The 18,718-nt window shown below is 64.9% G+C and overlaps 1 protein-coding gene across 7 annotated transcripts; it reads right to left on the reverse strand.

Moving 5' to 3' along the window:
• Positions 1 to 364: 364 nt before the first annotated feature.
• ABCA7 (ATP binding cassette subfamily A member 7) lies at positions 365 to 18,701 on the reverse strand. 7 transcript variants are annotated; one of them, XM_087867462.1, is made up of 48 exons: positions 18,565 to 18,666; positions 17,761 to 17,953; positions 16,489 to 16,674; positions 16,307 to 16,400; positions 15,974 to 16,115; positions 15,778 to 15,890; positions 15,559 to 15,635; positions 15,129 to 15,209; positions 14,711 to 14,921; positions 14,489 to 14,628; positions 14,088 to 14,204; positions 13,651 to 13,818; positions 13,190 to 13,407; positions 12,861 to 13,037; positions 12,355 to 12,577; positions 12,049 to 12,270; positions 11,772 to 11,973; positions 11,396 to 11,506; positions 10,954 to 11,125; positions 10,528 to 10,659; positions 10,287 to 10,426; positions 9,942 to 10,079; positions 9,557 to 9,741; positions 9,399 to 9,471; positions 8,853 to 9,055; positions 8,578 to 8,662; positions 8,266 to 8,370; positions 8,033 to 8,187; positions 7,674 to 7,798; positions 7,502 to 7,597; positions 7,036 to 7,323; positions 6,798 to 6,830; positions 6,515 to 6,692; positions 6,265 to 6,434; positions 5,827 to 6,004; positions 5,480 to 5,595; positions 4,912 to 5,056; positions 4,696 to 4,819; positions 4,206 to 4,335; positions 4,014 to 4,134; positions 3,872 to 3,934; positions 2,722 to 2,828; positions 2,289 to 2,430; positions 1,822 to 1,956; positions 1,640 to 1,743; positions 1,332 to 1,424; positions 731 to 971; positions 365 to 640 (listed from the first exon to the last, which is right to left on the reverse strand). In XM_087867462.1, exons 3-48 carry the CDS (start codon positions 16,552 to 16,554, stop codon positions 485 to 487), a joined length of 6,495 nt encoding a protein of 2,164 aa, XP_087723588.1. In that variant the 5' UTR covers positions 16,555 to 16,674; positions 17,761 to 17,953; positions 18,565 to 18,666; the 3' UTR covers positions 365 to 484. The 7 variants fall into 7 exon arrangements, with proteins under 7 accessions (XP_087723588.1, XP_087723587.1, XP_087723590.1 ...); XM_087867461.1 differs by lacking the exon at positions 17,761 to 17,953 and having other exon boundaries at positions 18,565 to 18,701; XM_087867464.1 differs by lacking the exons at positions 17,761 to 17,953; positions 18,565 to 18,666 and adding an exon at positions 17,572 to 17,702 and having other exon boundaries at positions 8,578 to 8,638.
• Positions 18,702 to 18,718: the final 17 nt, after the last annotated feature.

Consider the following 18,718-nt stretch of genomic DNA (forward strand, 5'->3'; position numbering starts at 1 on the left):
GGGTGAGGGCTGGCTGGAAGTTTCTGGCCTGGTCAGGAGGCCTGGGGTCTGGGCTACCCCCGCAGGGCTCCTCCAAGCCACCCAGAACATTCCCAAGCCTTGACCTCATGCCCACTTCATGACCAGGCACTCATAGGGACCGCCCTGAGCCAACAGACCCACGTGGGTGTCCAGGCTCTTAGGAAGTCCCCGAGTGCATGTGAGACACCCCCCCCCCAGCGCCCAGCCCAGCACAGAGGCCCTCACAGCTGGGGGTCCGGCCAGACACTCACACGCACACACTCAGGGGAGCAGGGGCCCGTCTCCAGACGCCGGAGGAGAGCCGTGTTGGGGCATACACGCAGCCTGACGCAGGGACACACAGTTTCAGGCCATGAATTCTCTTTATTATTTCCTCCAGGGCAATGGATCCTCTGAGAGCCTGGGTCCCAGCCGCGCCCCTGCCCTCCCAGCATCTCCCACCAATCCGTCCGATGAGGAAGGCTCAGAGGACTGTCTCGGCCGTGCTGGGGTCCTCCAGGAACCCAGTGATGAGTTTGGGGTGCTGTGGGCGTGGCGCAGGGCCTGCCCCCACTCCGGCCTCCTGCTCGTCGTCGTCGTCGTCCTCCATCCCCTGGTCCTTGGAGAAGTGCAAGAATACCTAGGGGTGGGCGGCCAGAGGGGGGCGTCAGCCCCAGAGCCTGGCCCTCAGCCCACCTCATCCTCAGCTCCATCCAGGCGCTGCGGTCACCTCCTCTAACGTGGTTTGGCTCACGGAGAAGTCCTCCACGCCGTGCTCCGCCCCGCACGCCGCCAGCTCTCCAAAGACGCGGGACAGGGCGCAGCGCCCTCCTGGCGGCAGCTGGAAGCGCAGGCGGCTGCCGTGCGCCTCGCGCAGCTCGGCCCCCGGGAACGCCGCCCCCACGAAGGCCAGCGCCGACTCGGACCGCGCTGCGGGCACCCTCAGGGTCAGCGTGTGGCCGGCTCCAAATCTGGGATGGGCGGGTCCGGGTCTGCTGGACACGCTCAAGGCCCGCGCTGCCCCACCACCCGTCCACGCCACCCTACCGCTCACTTCGGGTCCTGACTCCAACACCCGGCCCTTTCCGACCCGTCGGGTTGCGCGTCCTCGCCCATTTATAGGCTCACCCCTCCCCAGGCCCCGCCCCTAGGCCGATCTCCGGCCCCCAGCTACTTCTGCCCCTGGAGCCACCTCCTGTACCCATGCTGGTCCCGCCCCACTCCCTTCGTCACGTCTGCCCCACAGTCCACGGTCCTCGCCTCCCCTTACGCCAGAGCCAATCTGGCTTCAGTGGCCCTGCGTCCGGTGGCTCTTCTGGTCCCGCCCTCACCTGCTCTTGAGGTGCTGCGCGCTGCCCAGACAGCGGAACCGCCCGCTCACCATGATGGCCAGGCGCGTGCAGAGAGCCTCGCACTCCTCCATGCTGTCGGGAGCCCAGCGCCGTCAGCTCCTGCGCTGCCAGGCCGGGGACCCTCACCCCGCAGGCCCGGACACTCCCACCGAGCCCAGACCCCTCCGTCCCAAGAGCCGGTGTCCTCCTCCCACATGTCAGGGCCGCTCTGTCTCCTGTGTCCCCGTGCTCTGCAGCCTCTCGCCGGGCCCGGGCCCACCTCCCCCCGAGCAGCCTGCGCCCCCCACCTGTGTGACGTAAGCACCACGGAGCGGCCCTCTCGCACGACGGCCAGGAGGCTGTTCCAGAGAAAGCGCCGGGAGCTGGGGTCCATGCCAGTGGTCGGCTCGTCCTTGGGGGTGCAGGCGGCGTGCGGTAAGCCGAGCCCCTGCCTCCCCCCAGGCCCCGCCCCGGCCCCGCCCCCACTCACCAGAAAGACCACCGCCGGGTCCCCCACCAGCGCCACCGCCGTCGCCAGCTTCCTCTTGTTGCCTCCGCTGTAGGTGCCTGCGGGTCGGTCCGCGTACTGCGGGAGCCCCAGGCGCGCCAGGCCCAAGCTCGCTGTCTGCGGGGCGGACGGAGTGAGAGAGCGGGGCAGTGGGCGTGGGGGGCACTGGGCCGACGAAGGGGGAAGGTAAACGAGGGGGGCGGAGACAGGATGAATGAGGGACGGGACCTGGCCCGGGGCAGAGGAGCGCGAAGCCTTCAGCGGGAGGTGAGACCAAGGCCAGAGTGGGGGGGATCGCAACCGGGAAAGTCAGGTGCGGTAGGAAGGGGGCGCGTGCAGCCTGCGCTGGACCCACAGAGTGTAGGAGCTGGGGGCCGCAGGCGCGGTACAGGTGGCCAGGGGGACCTGGAGAGCCAGGGCGGCGCTGCGATCCCAGGGTGGGGGGTCACCTGGGCAACCTGAGCCTCCGGAACACCACGCAGGCGCGCGAACAGCTCCAGGTGCTCACGGCCGGTCAGCAGCTCGAAGATAGCGTCCGACTGAGGGCAGTAGCCCATGTGGCGGTGTGCAGCGGTCGGGTCCTGGGCCACGCTGGGGGTGGGGGACAGAGGGCTCAGGGAGTTGGCCAGCCCCTGGCCATGCTGGTGGGGGGGCAAACAAGGGCCTCAGGTCCCACCCACCCTGGACCACTATGGTAAGAGACAGGGGTAGGGGGTGTCTCAGGGCCCAGTCCATTTGTGGTGTTGTGGGGGCACTGGGTCTCAGGGCCAGCCCAACCTGCCCGTGCTGGTGAAGCACAGTCCCTGAGCAGGAGAGCACGGGGTGGGGACGAACGAGGGCTTGGGGCCAGCTCCACCCCTGCCCCTGAACGAGCCCCCTCACCTGTGGCCTGCCAGCATGGCCTCACCACTGCTGGGCAGTGTGTCCCCAGTCACCATGCGAAATGTGGACGTTTTCCCTGCTCCGTTCATTCCCAGCAGCCCGAAACACTGTGGGTACCCCATCGATGGCACTCAGCAAGGTCTCAGATCCCTGTCCCAGTGCCACTAATCCCCAGGGTGGGTTTCCCAGTGTCTGCAGGAGGGCTGTGAGTGAGGGGGACCCCGGGACAGATACTGGGGGTGAGTAGGTAGGCGTCAAGCTGTCGCTTAGCAGGAAATGGTTGTTGGCATGTGGGATGTATTTAATCAATTCTAGCACCCAGTAGGTATCTCGTAAAATTCATACACAACAAGGGCTCCATAAAGAGCGAGGCAGGAGCTTTCCGAATTTCCCGACACTCAGGGACCTAAGAGAGGCCCCCACGGAGTATGCAGGCTGGGTGCGGGCAGCCCAAGGTGGAGAGGAGGCGCTGGAGAAACAAGGACGGCAGCCAGCGCTAACTAACACTCCCCCCCTTGTTTGCAGGTGTGTGCTGGCCCCGGTCGCTGGCTGAGACGTGGCGCTCAGCACGCCATGTGCACACAGCGGTTGCTCAAACGCGAACTGGTACAGGGTATGTGCCTGATCCATGTTGGCTGTGGGCAGTGCTTGATACAGGTACGCATACGACGGGCTCAGTAAGTACCGTTACTGCTTGACGGAAGTCGGTCATCACTAAGGTGACAGCCGACACCTCTCCTACAGGTCCAGCAGTACAGTTGGTTCTCAGATGTTGACACATAATAGGAGCTTGACTAAGGTTACGGGCACGTGTGTGGGCGCCCCGTGGGTGCTCGATAATAATTTGCTCTGTCTCCGTAGGAGCTTACGAATCCCTCCTGCACACAATAGGTCTCAATAAATGGAAGCATGCAGTAGGTGTTTCCTGAATGTTTGCTGGCACAAAATAGGAACTCAAATGTTGGCAGTCAGTAGTTGCTCAATAAAAGACAGCGGCACAAGGCAGCTGTTCGCTAAAGGGCAGCGGGCGCACAGTAGGTGTTCACTAAAGGGAGTGGGCGCACAGTAGGTGTTCAGTAAAGGGCTGTGGGCACACAGTGGGGCAGCCTCTCACTGCTCCTGCACCGGGACCTCTGCCCTGGGCTCTCACCTCACCAGGGGGGATCCCCAGGCACAGGCGGTCGACGGCTGGTGTCCTCTGCCCATGGTACACCTGGGGGGAGGGGAGTTCAGGTCCCTGAGAAAGGGGGGTGGGCTGGGGGGAGCTGCCCAGCCCCGCCCTCTGCACCCACCTTGGTCAGGTCTCTCAGCACCAACACGTCCCCCTGGGTGGCCCCTTGGACCACCCGTTCCCGCTCTCGGGCCACGTCCTCATCCTCCTTCCCCAGGGGGCGCAGCGACCTCAGCTGGGGTCTGAGGACGGAGATGTCAGTGACGCCCAGCCCCAGCCCCAGCCCTCCCACCCTCCCCCAGGCCCCACTGACTGTGGCAGGAGGCGGTGGCGATGCTGCAGCAGGAGCGTGAAGAGGAGGAAGAGCGGCCCCTGTACCACCATGGCCAAGAGGTTCTTGCCAACCACTTCCCAGCGCAGGGGTGACTGGAACTGCCCATCTCCTGTGATGATGGAAGGAGGAATTAGGTCACGGGGGGTGTGGGCTTGGTTTCTGGGCCCCTCCCCACCCAGGTCACCTTGGGTTCTTAAGGAAAAGGACCAAGAACTGGATGGGCCACTCAACTGAGCTCTAATTGGTATAGAAAACAGTGGTATCCCCATCTCCCTTATTTAGGGCCTTAGACCTCTTGTGATACGACCCAAGACAGAACTCGCTTTTATGGCTGCTTTGCGGTACTTCTAAATTGACCCAAATTTGGGGCCACCTAAGACCTCTGGTTCTCTTCCTGGGGGCTGCTGTTTGTCCCTACCCTGTGTAACTGACTTGGCTGGCACTCCCTCACCTAGAGGGAAGTTCTCACCTAAGCGCTCAAAGGCATCAGCCATGGCCTGGTTCCGCACCATGTCGATGAGCCCCCGGCCCAGGCAGAAGTGGGGGAAGATAAGGAAGACCTGTTTCAGGATCCGGCTCACTTCCTGCAGCTTCTGCTCAGGGACAGGAAGAGGGAGGTGGATCAGGGGCTGAGGCCAACGCCCAACCCAGTCCCAGCCTGAGGCCCAGACTTGCAGGGCCCCACCTGGTCAGAGAAGAGCTCGAGCACGAAGGTGGCCATGCTGCCATTGATGCCAATAAAGAGGTTGACGCAGGTGAGCACCACGTAGGCCGTGCTGGGCACGGAGAAGAAGAAGGAGGCTGGGTACATGAGCGGCGTGATCGACCAGCTGAGGGGCAACAGGAGGCACCGGGTGACCACCTGACAGCAGGCGAGTAGCCCTAAGAGGAGGACAGACCTCCCCTCCCATCGTCCCTGCCGTGGGCCTCTTAACGTGAGTCAAGACAAGAGGGGCGTTTTGTTTGTTTGTTTGTTTTTTAAGTAAACTCTACCCCAGTGTGGGGCTCAAACTCCCAACCCCGAGATCAAGAGTTGCACACTGTGCCAACTGAGCTGACCAGGCGCTCCGCGAGAAGATGAGCTGTTAAGGCCACCTCAGCACACCATTAAATTAGATTGCGCTTGGGATGGCCTCCGACCTCCATGTTCTCTCCTGGGGAGCTGGTCCAGAGTCCCACGTCCCTCAACAGTATTAGGTGTTGGCGTAGGGCAGTTGGTAAGAGTCGGCTCTGAGGGGCTGGGGAGGCCTCACCCATAGAGCAGTAGCAGCAGCAGGAGGGCAGGCAGGTTGGCAGGGGCCACGTATGCCTTCTGCTGGAAGGCCAGAAAGATGAGCACCACGATGCACGCTGACACCAAGTAGTTACACTGCATTGGAGACGGTAGTTACGGCCATCAGTCTGCAAGGGCGGGAACTGCCATCCTCATCCCTGCGCCCCATCCCAACCTCCCTGTGTTTCCGGTAGCAGGACACAAAGTCTCCCACCATCCCCAAGACTTCACCCAGGCCGTCCTGGACAAGGGCCTGATCGGAAGGGGCCAGAAAGGGGCAGTGGTGAGAGGTGGCCGGACCCCCACCCCTCTAAGCATTCCCCGCACCATGTCCCAGAGAAAGTTGCCGAGCCAATAAAGAGTGGGCGGCAGGCCCCCCATAAACTGCAGGTGTTTGGCCCGGGTGACGCGCTCCTCGATGAGAACAAGGGTGAAGCTGGCTGGGACGAAAGACATGGCAAAGACCACACAGATGGAGACAAGCACGTCCACCGAGGAGGCCATCCTGTGGGCAAGGGTGCAGGAGCTGTTCAGAGAACGCTGCCCACCCCTGATGGACAAAGGTCCACAGGCTGGTCGGGGAGATGGGCTGGGGCACGTGCGCTGCCGGGGGAGCCTGGAACCCTTTGAGCCTGGTGGCGTCCCGTTCGCCGGGCCTGTACGCACAGCAAGAGCGGGGCGGAGTGCCGTTCTAGCTCCCTCTGCCCATGAGAGCAGGGCAGCTGGGGCAGGGAGGACGCGCCCAGGCAGGACAGAGGCACTCACAGTGTGGCCTCAGACAGCTGCTCCTTGGTGAGGTTCAGGGGGTGGTTGAGCGTGGTGATGCGGTGGGCACGGCGGGCAGGGCCCGGGGGCAGCCGGGCGCGGAGGAGGGCATTGTTGGCTCTGTTGACAAAGGCCACCATGGCGTGCCAGCCCTTGTTGTTGAACCAGATCTGGGGGGTCAGAGCCAAGGGTCAGGGTGCTGGCGTTGGACCTGCCCCTCCCAGCCAGCTGCCCACGGCCCTGGTCCCACCTTGAGGCTGTGTTCCGTGTCTAGGCCATGAGCCCAGGCTGTGAGGGTGCTCAGGATGCGGTCGAGGGCCCCGCCGGGTGGGGGGCTCAGCAGCACCCGCAGCTCGTCCACCAAGCGGCTCACCTCCTGCCCTGAGGGCAGGCCTGGGTCTCGGCCCCCCAGGGAGAAGCCCCCATACCTGTGGGGCGGTGGGGTCAGGGGGGAGCAGGTGGAGGCCCGGGAGCGTGGGGCGGGCAAGCCCCCGAGCGGGCAGGCAGAGGCACGGGAATGGGACCCTCCTCACCTGACCTCATTCACCCACTTCTTGGTCTTCAGGCTGTGGGACAGACAGACAGAAAGGCGGAGGCCAGCGTGAGGTGGATGTGGGTGGGACAGAGTCAGTGAGTGACGCTGGGACGCCGGGGGAGACAGGTGAGATGAGGAGAGGCCCCAGCCCAGGGCCCCCAGCTGGGTACCCGCCCCGACCTCCCCGTTCAGGGGCCCAAGTGACGGCCAGGCAAACAGTCCGGCCGGCGGCTCACCCCCGCTGGACCAGGCGCGGGTAGGTCTTCACCAGGAAGTCAGACAGGTTCCGGCCCGTCAGGTTCTGCACCACTTCGCCAGAGCTGGCCAGCGCCTGGGCCGGGGGGGGGCCACCAGCCGCTGGGGGGCAGTCGGGCAGCAGGCGCCGGGAACCAGGCTGGCTGCACCGGCAGGCTGGGGACGCAGACTCCGGGGTCCAGTTGCCACTGGCCAAGACCTCAGCGACGTCCACAGGCACCTCAGGCACCCAAAACCGGCAGACGGCGGGCGGTGTGCACTCAGGCGTCCTGCGGGGGCAGGGCCGGGGGCAGGGCTCGGCACTTCACTCACATGGGCTCAGGGACGGGCGCGCTCCAGCTCCCAGGCGGGCATGGGGATGCTCCAAACACCCCCCAAGGCCCACCGGCCAGGGCCCAGATGGACGAGCTGAGGCCCGAGAGGGACAAGGGTCAGGCGGGCCCCCACCTGGCGGAGCTGTTCTGCAGGTGGGCGTCCAGTCCCGCCTCCGCCAGCAGCATCTCCAGCAGGTGGGCATGCTCTGAGTTCCCCGGGGCGTCCTCACTGTGTGGGGGGCAGCTCAGAGTCAGGTCTGTGCCCCCGGCCCGCTGGCCCCCAGCCCCCTCTCGTCCATACCCACCTAAAGAAGGACACCTGGGCACCGTACATGCCGGGACTGAGCTGCAGCGCCGGGTAGTATCCGAAAGGAGGCACGATGAGGCTGAACACCAGCGCCAGGCCCACGAAGAGGGCAGGCAGCACGATCTGAAGCACAGGCCCATCAGCCGCCCTCCCTGCCCTCCCCTCCAGGCTTGCCAGTGTCCTTCCTTGCTCCTGCTCTACAACCATCCATGGCTCCCCAGTACTCTCAATACAGGTGTTCAGGTTGGGGGAGACTTCTGGGGTTAACCAGTCAAATTAGGCCCCTGAGTGGGTAACAAGAGCAGAGAACAGGCAGCCATGGTCTCCCATGCATTCTCTGGGCCCAGCCCCCCTCACCTGTGCAAACAGGCCACGGCAACTGCGGTGGGCAAGCAGAAAGCGCTTGAGAAGTAGGGCCCGGAGCTGTTGGCAGGTCAGCGCCCAGCCCTGCACGCGGCCCGCGGTGTCTGGCCCAGAGCCCCGCAAGGCCTGTGTTTCCGGGGCAGACAGAGCTGCAGGGGATGGAAGGGTCAGTGCTCGCGCGGTGGCAGACTGGGAGGGGTCCCTGGGCTCAGGGCGGGACAGCTCACCAAGCTCCCCGTTCTCCAGGACGGGCTCCTCTGGCAGGATCTTGAGCCGTGTGGTCACATCTGGGCGAGCGTTGCTTGTGCCTGGGTGCCGCTTGTGGCCACTATCTGTGGGGCCAGCAGGGGCTGGGGTCAGGTTCGAGGGCTACTGTTCAGATTAGGGTCTGCATTAAGGTCAAGGGTCACAGACAGAGGGGTTTGGGAATCAGGGGTGGAGGTCCAGGCTCTGCCTTGGGCCAGACTCCAGCAAGGATGGGGACTTGGCCTGAAGTCAGGTCTGACTCTGGACCAGGGTCAGGAGGCAAGGACAGGGACCTGCATTGTCGTCCTCCGGGTCCGCGTCCACAGCACGGCCCTCCACCACCTTCAGGAAGATCTGGGGAAACAGCGGGCACCCAGCCTGGGACCCCACAGCAGAGAGCCCCCACCCCTAAGATACCGTGGGTCCCCAGGCGACCCCAAGAGACTCCCCGCCTCCGGCCCTCCGCAGGGGCCCCTCCCCTCCCTGGGATGTGCTGCCGCCCCTAAGCAGGCTGTCCTCATCCTCCCAAGGCTGCCGCCTCCAGGCAGCCCTCCCTCGGCTGCCGCACCTCTTCGAGGCTGGTGTCAGAGATCCCGTAGCCGAGCAGCCCCAGCTCCGCCAGCCGCTGGTCCAGCTCGCAGAAAAGCCTGGCGAAGCTGCCGTCCGCCGCACCGCTGTAGGGCAGCGCCATCACCAGCTCGTGCGGCAGCTCCTCCACCAGCCGCGCCCCGGGCACCAGCCGCTGCACAAGGGACAGCAGCCCGGGGGCACCTGGGTGGACGGGGGCGGGGGGGGGCTGCGTCAAGGGCGCTGGCGCAGCAGGCAGCCTGGTCCCCTTGGGAAGGGGTGCGGCTGGCCCCTGGGAGCCCGTCTCTGCAGCCAGGGGAGATTAGGGTGAGGCACCGGAGGGCAAGGTGTGATCTGAGGTCAGGCCCCAAATCCACATGGGGTCAGAGGTCAGCGGGAGGGTTGTGTGTGAGCTCAGCCCAGGCTGGGTTAAAGGGAGGGGCCGGGATTCGGGGTCAACTCAGGGTCAGAGGTCAAGGGTCCAGTTAGGAGTCATGAAGCCCGCTGCCCTGGCCCTCTGAAAGGGCCCTGCCCCGCCAGGTCTCACCGGCTGCGCTGCCCTGGCCGCCCGGCTCCCTCTTCCACCCGGCATCCACGCTATCCTCCAAGCCAGGGTTCCCCTGCGGGCAGAAGGGCACCGGCTGCCATGGCCGCTGGGGCTGGAGCCTTGGCGGTTGGGGGTCAGAGGTCAGCTCCAGCCCTCACCTTGCTGCTGGCAGCCAGGGACGGGGGAACCTTTGCCAGCGTCAGGTAGTAGCCGGAGCCGAGGTGACAGCGCAGGAAGAGCGGGGAACCACAGCAGCACAAGCGGCCTCCTGCCACCACAGCCACGCGGTCTCCCAGCAGCTCTGCCTCATCCAGGTGGTGGGTGGAGAGGATTAGTGTGCGACCTGGGCAGTGGGGACCAAGCTGCATATACTATCCGGGCACGAGGTCTTTGCCCAAGCTGTGGCCTCTGCCAGGAGTTACCTGCCCCATGCATCAAACTCCTATCCATCCCTCAAAACCCTATTCCAAGCACTTCCTCATCAGAAACTTTCTGGCCCCTGAAACAGAATCTAGGGGAACCTGTGCCTCCCCCAACTCTTACCTTCCCGGTATTTGAGCAGCAGCTCCCAAATGCTGCGACGGGAAGCAGGGTCCACACCAGCTGTGGGCTCATCTAGGATGACGACTCGGGAGCCACCCACAAAGGCGATGGCCACTGAAAGCTTCCTCTGCATCCCACCTGGGCAGAGACGGGGGTAGGCGTCCCAGCACGACCCTCCCCCCTGGTCTTGGGCAGGGCTGCTGTCCTTCTCTGGGCCCCTTTCCCCACCCTCTGGGTCCCCCAAATCTGGTGTCTCCTCTGGCCCCACTCCACCCTCAGGATAACATCTCAACCCCCCCTCCCAGCCTCATGTGTACCGACATGCAGGCTCCTCCCCAGGCTCACCAGAGAGGTGGCGTGTCTGCGTGGCCCGCTTGGGGACAAGACCCACATCCTGCAGCAGACGGGCCTGCTCAGAGCGTCCAGCAGCTGCACTCAGACCCTTCAGCCGCCCATAGAACCAGATGTGCTCGTCCACAGTCAGCCTGCAGCCATGGCGAACACAGTGGCCATTGTGGCAGGCAGGGTCCCAGGAGCACCCAGCCCCCACTCCTCCACGCTGTACCCCAGGCCCTCCAAGACCCACATGTCAAACAGCACGTTGTACTGCGGGCAGACGCCCAGGTGGGGCCGGATGGCTTCCATGCTGGACTGGACATTGTGGCCCAGGATGCAGGCGGAGCCCCGGGTGGGTGGAAAGAGGCCACTCAGTATGGACCTAAGGATGAAGGGGTCTCAGAGCAGCTGCCCTTCGGAGGAGGAAACAGAGACCCCCAGAGAAGGGGCAAAGGCACTTAAAGGGCACCTAGTATCTGCCGGACCAAAGGTGTATTATGTCCCCACTTTACAGAGGAGGGAAACGGAGGCTCAGAGAACATGATTATCTGTGTTGTGTACCCAGAAGGAACTGGGGGTCCCGTCCCCACTGTAGAGACCCCAGATGCCTCCCCATTGAGCAGATGTGCAAGCCGAACCCCGGGGGTGGGGAATCAGGAGCGGGCCAGCTGCTCACAGCGTCGTCGTCTTGCCAGCTCCGTTGGGGCCCAGCAAGGCGGTGATCTGGCCCCGGTAGAAGTCCAGGCTGAGCCCGCGCAGGGCTGGCCGCGGGTTGCCAGGAAAGCGCTTCTCCAGGCCCCGTATGGAGACCCCCAGAATCAGGTCAGGTGATACCTCTTCCATCAGCACTGCGGAAGGAGGGCAGGTTTAACCGTGGGAGCTCTTTGAGGGGGGTGAGGGGTGCAGGGGTCTGGGGGGTCTGGGGGACCCGGGAGGCCATGAAGGCTGGTCTGTGGAGTCAGCGACCTCTCAGGCTGGGGTCTATAGGGATCAGGGGTGCCCCGGGGAGCCCGGGGAGATGGAGCTATCCAGAGGATTGGGATCTCAGGATGCTGGGTCTTTGGCGGACTTGGGGGATACAGACAGAGCAGCGGCTGTTAGGTCTCCTTGTGCCTCACCCTCTGGGTCCTTCAGGGTGGGAGCTGGGGAGGAACCCTTGGGAGAACGAGGTCCAAACCAATAGCTTCTCCGAAAGGGAAAGTCCCACGGTTTGGGGATCCCGTACCGGCCTGGGGGGAGCAGTGCTCAGTTACCTCCTGAGCCCATCGCCCTGGAGTGTGCCAGCTTCTGGCCATACGCCTGGGGTCAGGGCATCCCGGCAGGAGACCCCATCTGCCTGCCTCCGGCCATCCCTCCAATGCGGCCACCTGTGTCTGGATGCCGGGAAGCCCCACCCTCTCACCTCTGACGGCCTCCGGGTACCAAACGGCCCCTCAGCCCAGCCTCCCTCTGCAGGTGTGCCTGAGAAGTCCCTACCCCAGCCTTAGGGCCCACCTGGGCAGACCGCTTCCAGGTACCAAGTGGCAAGGCCGTAGAGCACAGCATCAAGCAGCAGAATGCCGGAGACCTGGGCCAAGCTGAAGACATCAGCCGCAGGCCCGGTGCCTATGTTGTGCCACTGGGCGCCTTCACCCTGCTCTTCCAGCAGCGCCAGGCTCTCACAGCCGAACCCGAAGGCCACGGGAGACAGAAGGCTCTGCAGTGGGGGCAGGTGCGTCAGTGCGTGGGCCCAGCTGAGCAAGCCCCGCCCTTGGCCCGGCCCGAGTCTCACCGCGGCCACAAGAGTCCCCGCACGCAGCTGGTCCCGCCAGGCCACGCACAGCACGTAGGGCAGATAGAGGAGGAAGTAGGCGAGGCCTGCGCAGGCGGCTGCCAGGCTGGCACGGGAGAAGAAGGTGCTCAGGAGGAAGCTCTGCACCACGGTGGCCACGGCGAAAGCCGCCAGGAACAGGAAGACCACGGCCGGGTGGCTATAGGGAAGGACGTCCCCGAGCTGCAAGAGGCAGATACGGCTCGGGCAGGCTCCCAGGTTTGCGGGGGGCGCCCTCAGCTCGCGGAAGGGCTGTCGTAGGCCCACCTTGAGCACCAGCACGAGCAGCGCCGCGCTGAGGAGGAAGGGCCCCAGGCAGCTGAGGAACCAGCCGAGCCACAGCACTGCGCTGCCGAGCCCCATGGCCTGCATCGTGCCCCGCAGCCTCGTTTCCTTCTCGCGCACCACCGCCTTTACGGTCCGCGCCACCGAGTAGATCCAGGCGAGCGTCAGGAAGAGCGGCAGCGACCGGCTCAGGACGCGCAGGAACCTGAGGCAGGGGGCCAGCTGCGGTGGAGGCCAGAGACCCCAGGCCGCCCCCAACCGGTGGGACAGCTGGCACCTGAGATCCCTGTTCCGGCTTTAGGGTCCCAGGTGTCAGCACAGTCCAGTCCCTGCGCCCAGGGACCCCACACCCTCCCGCTCGCGGTCACAGGGAGTGCTCCTTCTAAACCAGGGACCTGGACGCCATGGAAATGTTCCCCGGGGAGCCAGAGCCGCGGTCCCAGACTGAGATCTGCGGCCTGGGGGAGTGGGTGGGGGCGCGCGCTCACGCATCATCCACGTAGCAGGGGTAGGGCATCTGCTGCAGGTAGAGGCGGGCCGGGGGCTCGGTGCCGCTGAGCACGCGCACGGCCGCGCTCTCCAGCAGGTCCTGCAGGTACACGAAGCCGCCCCACACGTAGCGCAGATCAGTCAGGGGGTCAGCGGCCGGGCCGGGGTCCCAGAACCTGCATGGGGTAGAGCGGTCTGCTGCCGGGAGAAGCCCGGCCCCACCCACCGTAGACCCCCCTGGTCTACGGAGGCCCGGGCTCCGCGTATCACGGTCTCCGTAGGCAGGATGGCCCCCCAGTCCCGCTCCCACACTTGGCCCCGCCCCCACCTGTCCCTGATCTTATTGGTTCTCGTGACGGCATCGATGTCCATGCGGATCTTGACTCGCACGTGGCCGCGGCCTGCGAGCTGTGCGGGGTCCAGAGGTTCCTCCGGTCCCAGGAAGACGATGCCAGCCCAGAAGCGGTGCTCTGCGAGCAGCTCCAGCGCCCGTGCCACCAGGGCAGCTTCTGAGGGAGCCGCCTCCAGCTTGTCCAGGGTCACACACTGGGGAAGGGCCCGCACGTGGGTCCTAGGTGCCCGGGTCCCCCCCGAACCTCCGCATCCGGGCAGTGCTTCTTCCTCGGAGCCCAACTCCGTCATATTTCCGTCCGTCTTCAGGCTTTCCCTAGGATGGGGCGCTGCCCCAGTTTGGTCTCCCTCCCTGGGCTCCCCTCCTTGCCCTCGGATCACCACAGGTCAGGCCCTGCCTACCCGGCTGACAGAGCTCCCAAGCGGATGGCCCCTCACCTCCATCACACGGCCCAGCATGCCCACCAGGTGGTCCACATCAGCATGGGCCTCCTGCCAGCCGTAGCCGTCCCCACGGGGATCCAGAAAGGCGAGGAGGGCCTTGGTCTGGGCCTGGCCTCGGGATCCCGGCAGCCTCCTTCCTCTGTCCTGAGCTTGCAGGAGCCTCTGGGGGGGAAGGGGGGTTTTGCATGGGGCCTCTGGGGAGGGGAAGCGAGGGGAGGGGAGGGGCAGGGAGGAGGGGGTTGCATGGGACACTCCGGGCCGTGTCACTCCTCTCTTCTCATTCCTGGGGCCTGTCCGCACCCTGGACTCTACAACCCGCCTCCACACACTTGCTCAGGAGGCCCTGCCCTGCACTCTGCCCACATCTTGGGCAGGGACGATGAGCCCAGGGAGGCCATGGGTGAATCCGCCAGCCTCTGTCCTGGACCCACCTGCAGCATCGCCATGTTCCTACTGTCATTGAGGAAGTTGAACAGTTGGGGTCCCAGTGCACCCCACACCTCCTGGATGTCTTTCAACAGAGCCAGCTCCTGGAAAGTCCGGTTCACCTGTGGTGGGGGGGGCACCAAGAGAAATGCCAGGCCAGCCCTTTCAGGACACTCCCCTCCTCCGAGGACCTGCCCACCTCCCCCCGCCTCTCCCGATTTGCTCCACTGTGCCTCTGACCCCTGGCACACGCTGTCCCTCTACCTGCAACCTGGCACACCCTAACTTCTCCAAAACTCTGCTTCCACACCCCATCTCAGGAAGCCTCCCGGGGCAGGGCCCTCCCTCTGGCCTGGCCCATGCTCCCTGGGTGGAGGGAGGGGCCCAGGACCACTCCTGCCCCTACCTGGGCCATGAGCTGCCTGGTGAAGTTGGTGTTGGGTGTAAACAGCAGTTTCCCCAGGACCAGCGGCTTCAGACGCCTCCAGAGCAGGCGGGACAGCGGGTGGACTTCCAGGGACCCCATGAGCTCAGCACAGGCAGGGCCTGGGGGCGGGGGGCACCATGAAGCCCTGCCCCCGTTCCCAATGCCCCACTTCCCAGGCTGGGAACAGAGTCAGTCACTCACTCAGGCCGTCAACATGTAGGGCAGGTGCCGGCTCCCGCCCCACCAACTCCTTCAGGTGGCTGACCTCGTACCAGTTGAGGGAGGGCCCCCCTGGGATGCTAGGCCCCCGGGCACTGCAGAGGGCCTCTGATACAGCCTCCAGGGGTCCACCTGCTCCTTGGGGTCTCCGCAGCAGCGCCCGCAGCTCCACCAGGCTGGGCAGCGCCAGGAGCTGGAGAGAGGTCACCGGAGGATGCTGGCAGCCCTCCCTGCCAGTGACCAGCCTTAACAAGGGGAGGCACCCTGCCAGGAGCACCTTCTCCCTCTCCCCTTCTGCCCAAGCCCTCCAGAAATGCCCGGGCTGCCCCATCACCTCCCCATGCAAGCAGCCTACCCTTCCGGTTTGTTGGCTGGGGTGGAGGATGAGTGGGCCTCTTACCTCCTGGGCCAGGTCCGCTGCTGCGTCCACAAAGCTGCTCATGGACTTTTGGGCTTGGTCCAGCACAGAGCCCAGGGATCCCTGGGGAGAAAGACACAAGGGCAATAACGACCTTGGCGGAGCTCTCACTAGCGGTCAAGCACTTTGCCATGCTCCGTGTGGTCTGTAATCTCATAGACCCTGTTTTACAAACAGGGAAGTGGAGGCTGCGTGGCACGTGGACTTGTTCAAGTCTCTCGGGCTGGACGCATGCTAGACACAGCCTGTCTGGCCCTAACGGGACAAGGAACGTCACTCCAGGTGCCAGGGACAGCCCAGGCAAAGGCCTGGAAGCTGGAATCAGAGGACCCTGCCCCAGGACGGGGAAGCACTGGGACTTCCTGAGGGCAGCATCCTGGAGTCAGCCTGGTCTCACTCCACCCCATCTTACCTCTCCAAGCAGCGTCCCCAGTAGCTCAGTGGTCAGGGGTAGTAGGTCCTGCAGTTGGTCACTCGGCTGAGGCTGGGCTGGCAGAAGAACACACAGAAGCACAAGGTTAGGCAAAGCCTGGCCTGAGACAGCCCCGCCCTGTGCCCATTACACAGGTGGGCAGATAGAGGCTCGGAACGCACCCCCCCCCCCAGCCAAGGGGCCCCTTGGCCTCCTCACCTGCTCTGCCTGCGGCTCTCAGCATTGGCGCCAGCTTTCCCAGGCTGGCCAGCGTTCTGTGGGCACTAGGGCCCCCCAGGACAGTGCGGGCATCTACCAGGAGCCGGGAGACCCTGGGGACAGAAGGAGCAGGAGGTGGGGACTGGCAGACACCCCCCGTGCCCCGGGGCCATCGCACCCATTGCCGCTGGCTCACAGGGAGTCCTTGAAGTTGCTGAGCACTCCGGGCTGCTCCGCGGGCGTGGGCTGTGGGAAGCAGGTGTTGTTCACGTTGCAGATGAGACCCTGGAGCCACGGGACGGTGCCGGCCGAGGGCAGCGGCTTGTTGGGGAAGTGGCCTGTGGGGATGCCGGCATGGGGAGCTTCGCCCGAATCTCCACCGTGTTCACCCCCCACAGCACGCTCACTCGGACTTTCATTGGGTGCCCAGTCTGTGCTGACGCTCATTGGGGCCCCTGTGGATAGGGTGGCCCATTGCCTACCTCCCCCCTCACACACACAAAAAGAGACTGGTCCCTGGGGGGCTTACATTCATGGTGCTCAAGCGGGGGGTGGGAGTGGCGGACGGCGACCAGGATGAAGAAGAGAAAGAGCGGCCACAGCAGCTCCACCAAGAGATGGACCTGGAAGAGTGGCAGAAGAGGCGGGGGAGTGGGGGACAGTGAGGGGCACCCGGGCCCCTCCGCCCTGGCCCATCCGTCCGGGCATTACCGGCTGTCTCCTGCGATACAGGAAATTCTTCCAAAGCAGCAGCATTAGCTGCGTCCAGAAGGCCATGGTGGGAATGGACAGAGCCACGGCGGAGCATCAGGCCGAGGACGTGCTGTGTGGCCGCGGGCAAATCCTGACCTTCTCTGAACCTCATTCCTCTATCCCATAGTGCAGTTCCTGGAAGCTCTGCTTGGAGCCAAACAGTAAGCACTTATTAAAGGGTCGCTGCTGTCCCTGGGGGCGGAGTGAGCCAATGCGAGCCCTGCCCGAAGCCGTCCTCGCACCTGATTGGTTGCCTGGGCTGTCGCTCCCTGCAGGGCGGGGGCCCAAAAAGCTATCAACTAATCTTCAGCTGGAGGAGCCTCGGTTCAACTCCTTCGTCACCAGGCTCCACCCTGAGCTCCCTCGGGGGCCTCCAGGTCCTGGCCCCCCGCCTCACCCCGGGCCGCCCGCTCTTGCCCAGTGGCAAAGGCCAAGTGTTTACCGTGCTGAACATTTTACACGCCTGGCTGGAAGCAGGGCCCCCAGACGGACAAGCCGCGTCACCCCGCTGGGGGCAGGGCCCCCCTCTACCCACCCCTCATGTATTATTTGTCGCTGGGAAGAACCGCGTGCTCCCAAGATGAGTAAGAAGAGGCAGCGATGCGGGCTCCTGGAACCAGCGATTCCTGATGCCGCCCCTTGGCTGGAACTGCCCAGCGCTGGCCTCCTGCGTTGTTGTGCCGAAGAGGCACTGAGGCCGGGCGGCCCCACAGGCCACGCAGGAAGCTGGAACCAGGAGCCAGGACCCCCGGACGCCCCCGCCGGCCCTGCTTTCCCTCCGCTGGGAGCTGGGGCACCGGGCTTGTAGGAGCTCCAACGGGCAGAGGGGCTGCAGGTGCACGTTGGCAAGCCCCTCTCCGCTGCGTCCAATGCCCAGGCTCCTGCTCGAGAGTCGCGGGCGGGGAGCGAAGGTGAGCGAGAGTCTGCACTCCGCCCTCACCCCCTCATTCCCAGGGAACGCGCCTCCCTCCCCCCCACCCCGCACCCCGGCATCCTCGAGTCTCGAATCTCGGAGCCGGCCTCTCAACGGGACCCTCTCACCTTTCCAGCCCCCACCTCTGGCCGCCTTCCCTCCGCCCGACAGCGGCCCGGGGTCATGGCCCCTTTAAGAGGAGTCTCCCGCAGCTGGCCCTAAGCCCCCAGAAATAGACCGCCTTCACCACCGCGGCCTGCGGCCGCGCCCGGCGCCGCCCCCGCCCGCTACTATTGGCTGCCGTCCCCGCCACTCACAGGCCGGGCCTGCAGGAAGCCCCGCGCGCCTTGGGAGGAGGCCTTGAGGAGCCGGGTTTCTTAAAGGGACCGCTCTCTTGCTGCGTCACCGTTGGGCGCTGGGTGGTCGGCCCACTCCACGCGGGCCGACCTTCGGACACGCCGGCCAGGCTGTCTCCCCACATTGCATAACCGCCTGCCGTGCCGCAGCTCTCTGCCAACGGAGGTCCCTTTCTGTCCACTCTCCCCTGGGGGACCCGGATCCTAGCCAGACTCGCTCCGTGACCCTGGGACTCCCATTTGTCCGTCCGCAAGGTGAGGGCTCGACTGGTCATCATTTGTTCATCCCACAAATATTCCTTTGGTCCTACAGTGGGCCAGACGATGGCAGGAGGGGCAGGGGGCCCACGACATTCTAAGATTAGAGTCCTGGGTCATAAGGGTCACACCATTTTGAGGAATACCTCTGGAACCCATTCGAGATGATTGAATAGATTTCCAGAGCTCGAGGTGAAGATGATACAGGTGTATGGACCCGCAGCCCCGAAGGCAGCTGGAGGGTGAGATGTATGGGGGGGAGGGGAGTGTGTGGAAAACTGAGGGGGTTTTGGTGTTGGGGCTTTGGGGATGAATAGGAGTTTGCCAGGCAGGGAACTCCAGTCTGAGTGAATGGCACAAGCAGAGGCCTGGAGGCTGGACACCAGAGCTGTCTGTGGGGCTGGGAGATCCTTTCCGACCAGCAGGGAGGTCCAGCCTCTTCCCCCCACCCCAGGTCCTGACCCTCAAGTTCCTTTTCACCCCACATTGCATTCACCCCACACTCACCTGCCCGCCCTGGGCTTCGGCTTCTCCAAGGCAGCTGTGAGGACCTGGTAGAGGCTGGCCCGCTGCCCCACCCCAGGGCTCCAGGGCCCCAGGGGCCCCTCACCAGGATCCAAGCCAAACCCCTCCCCACAACGGACTCCAACTCCACCAGCAG

The sequence above is a fragment of the Ursus americanus genome, chromosome 14 (assembly GCF_024610735.1).
Source record: "Ursus americanus isolate L20-20 chromosome 14, mUrsAme1.1.p, whole genome shotgun sequence".
NCBI classification, from domain to species: domain Eukaryota; kingdom Metazoa; phylum Chordata; class Mammalia; order Carnivora; family Ursidae; genus Ursus; species Ursus americanus.

Excerpts from the sequence above, each read along its gene's own strand:
- ABCA7 (XM_087867461.1), bottom strand. The coding sequence starts at position 16,554 with ATGGCCTTCTGGACGCAGCTAATGCTGCTGCTTTGGAAGAATTTCCTG. Across the intron at positions 14,205-14,488 it reads CCAGGCAGCTCATGGCCCAG|GTGAACCGGACTTTCCAGGA; the intron begins GTAGGGGCAGGA and ends CCCCCACCACAG. Across the intron at positions 8,663-8,852 it reads CTGACACCAGCCTCGAAGAG|GCTGGGTGCCCGCTGTTTCC; the intron begins GTGCGGCAGCCG and ends GTGGGGTCCCAG.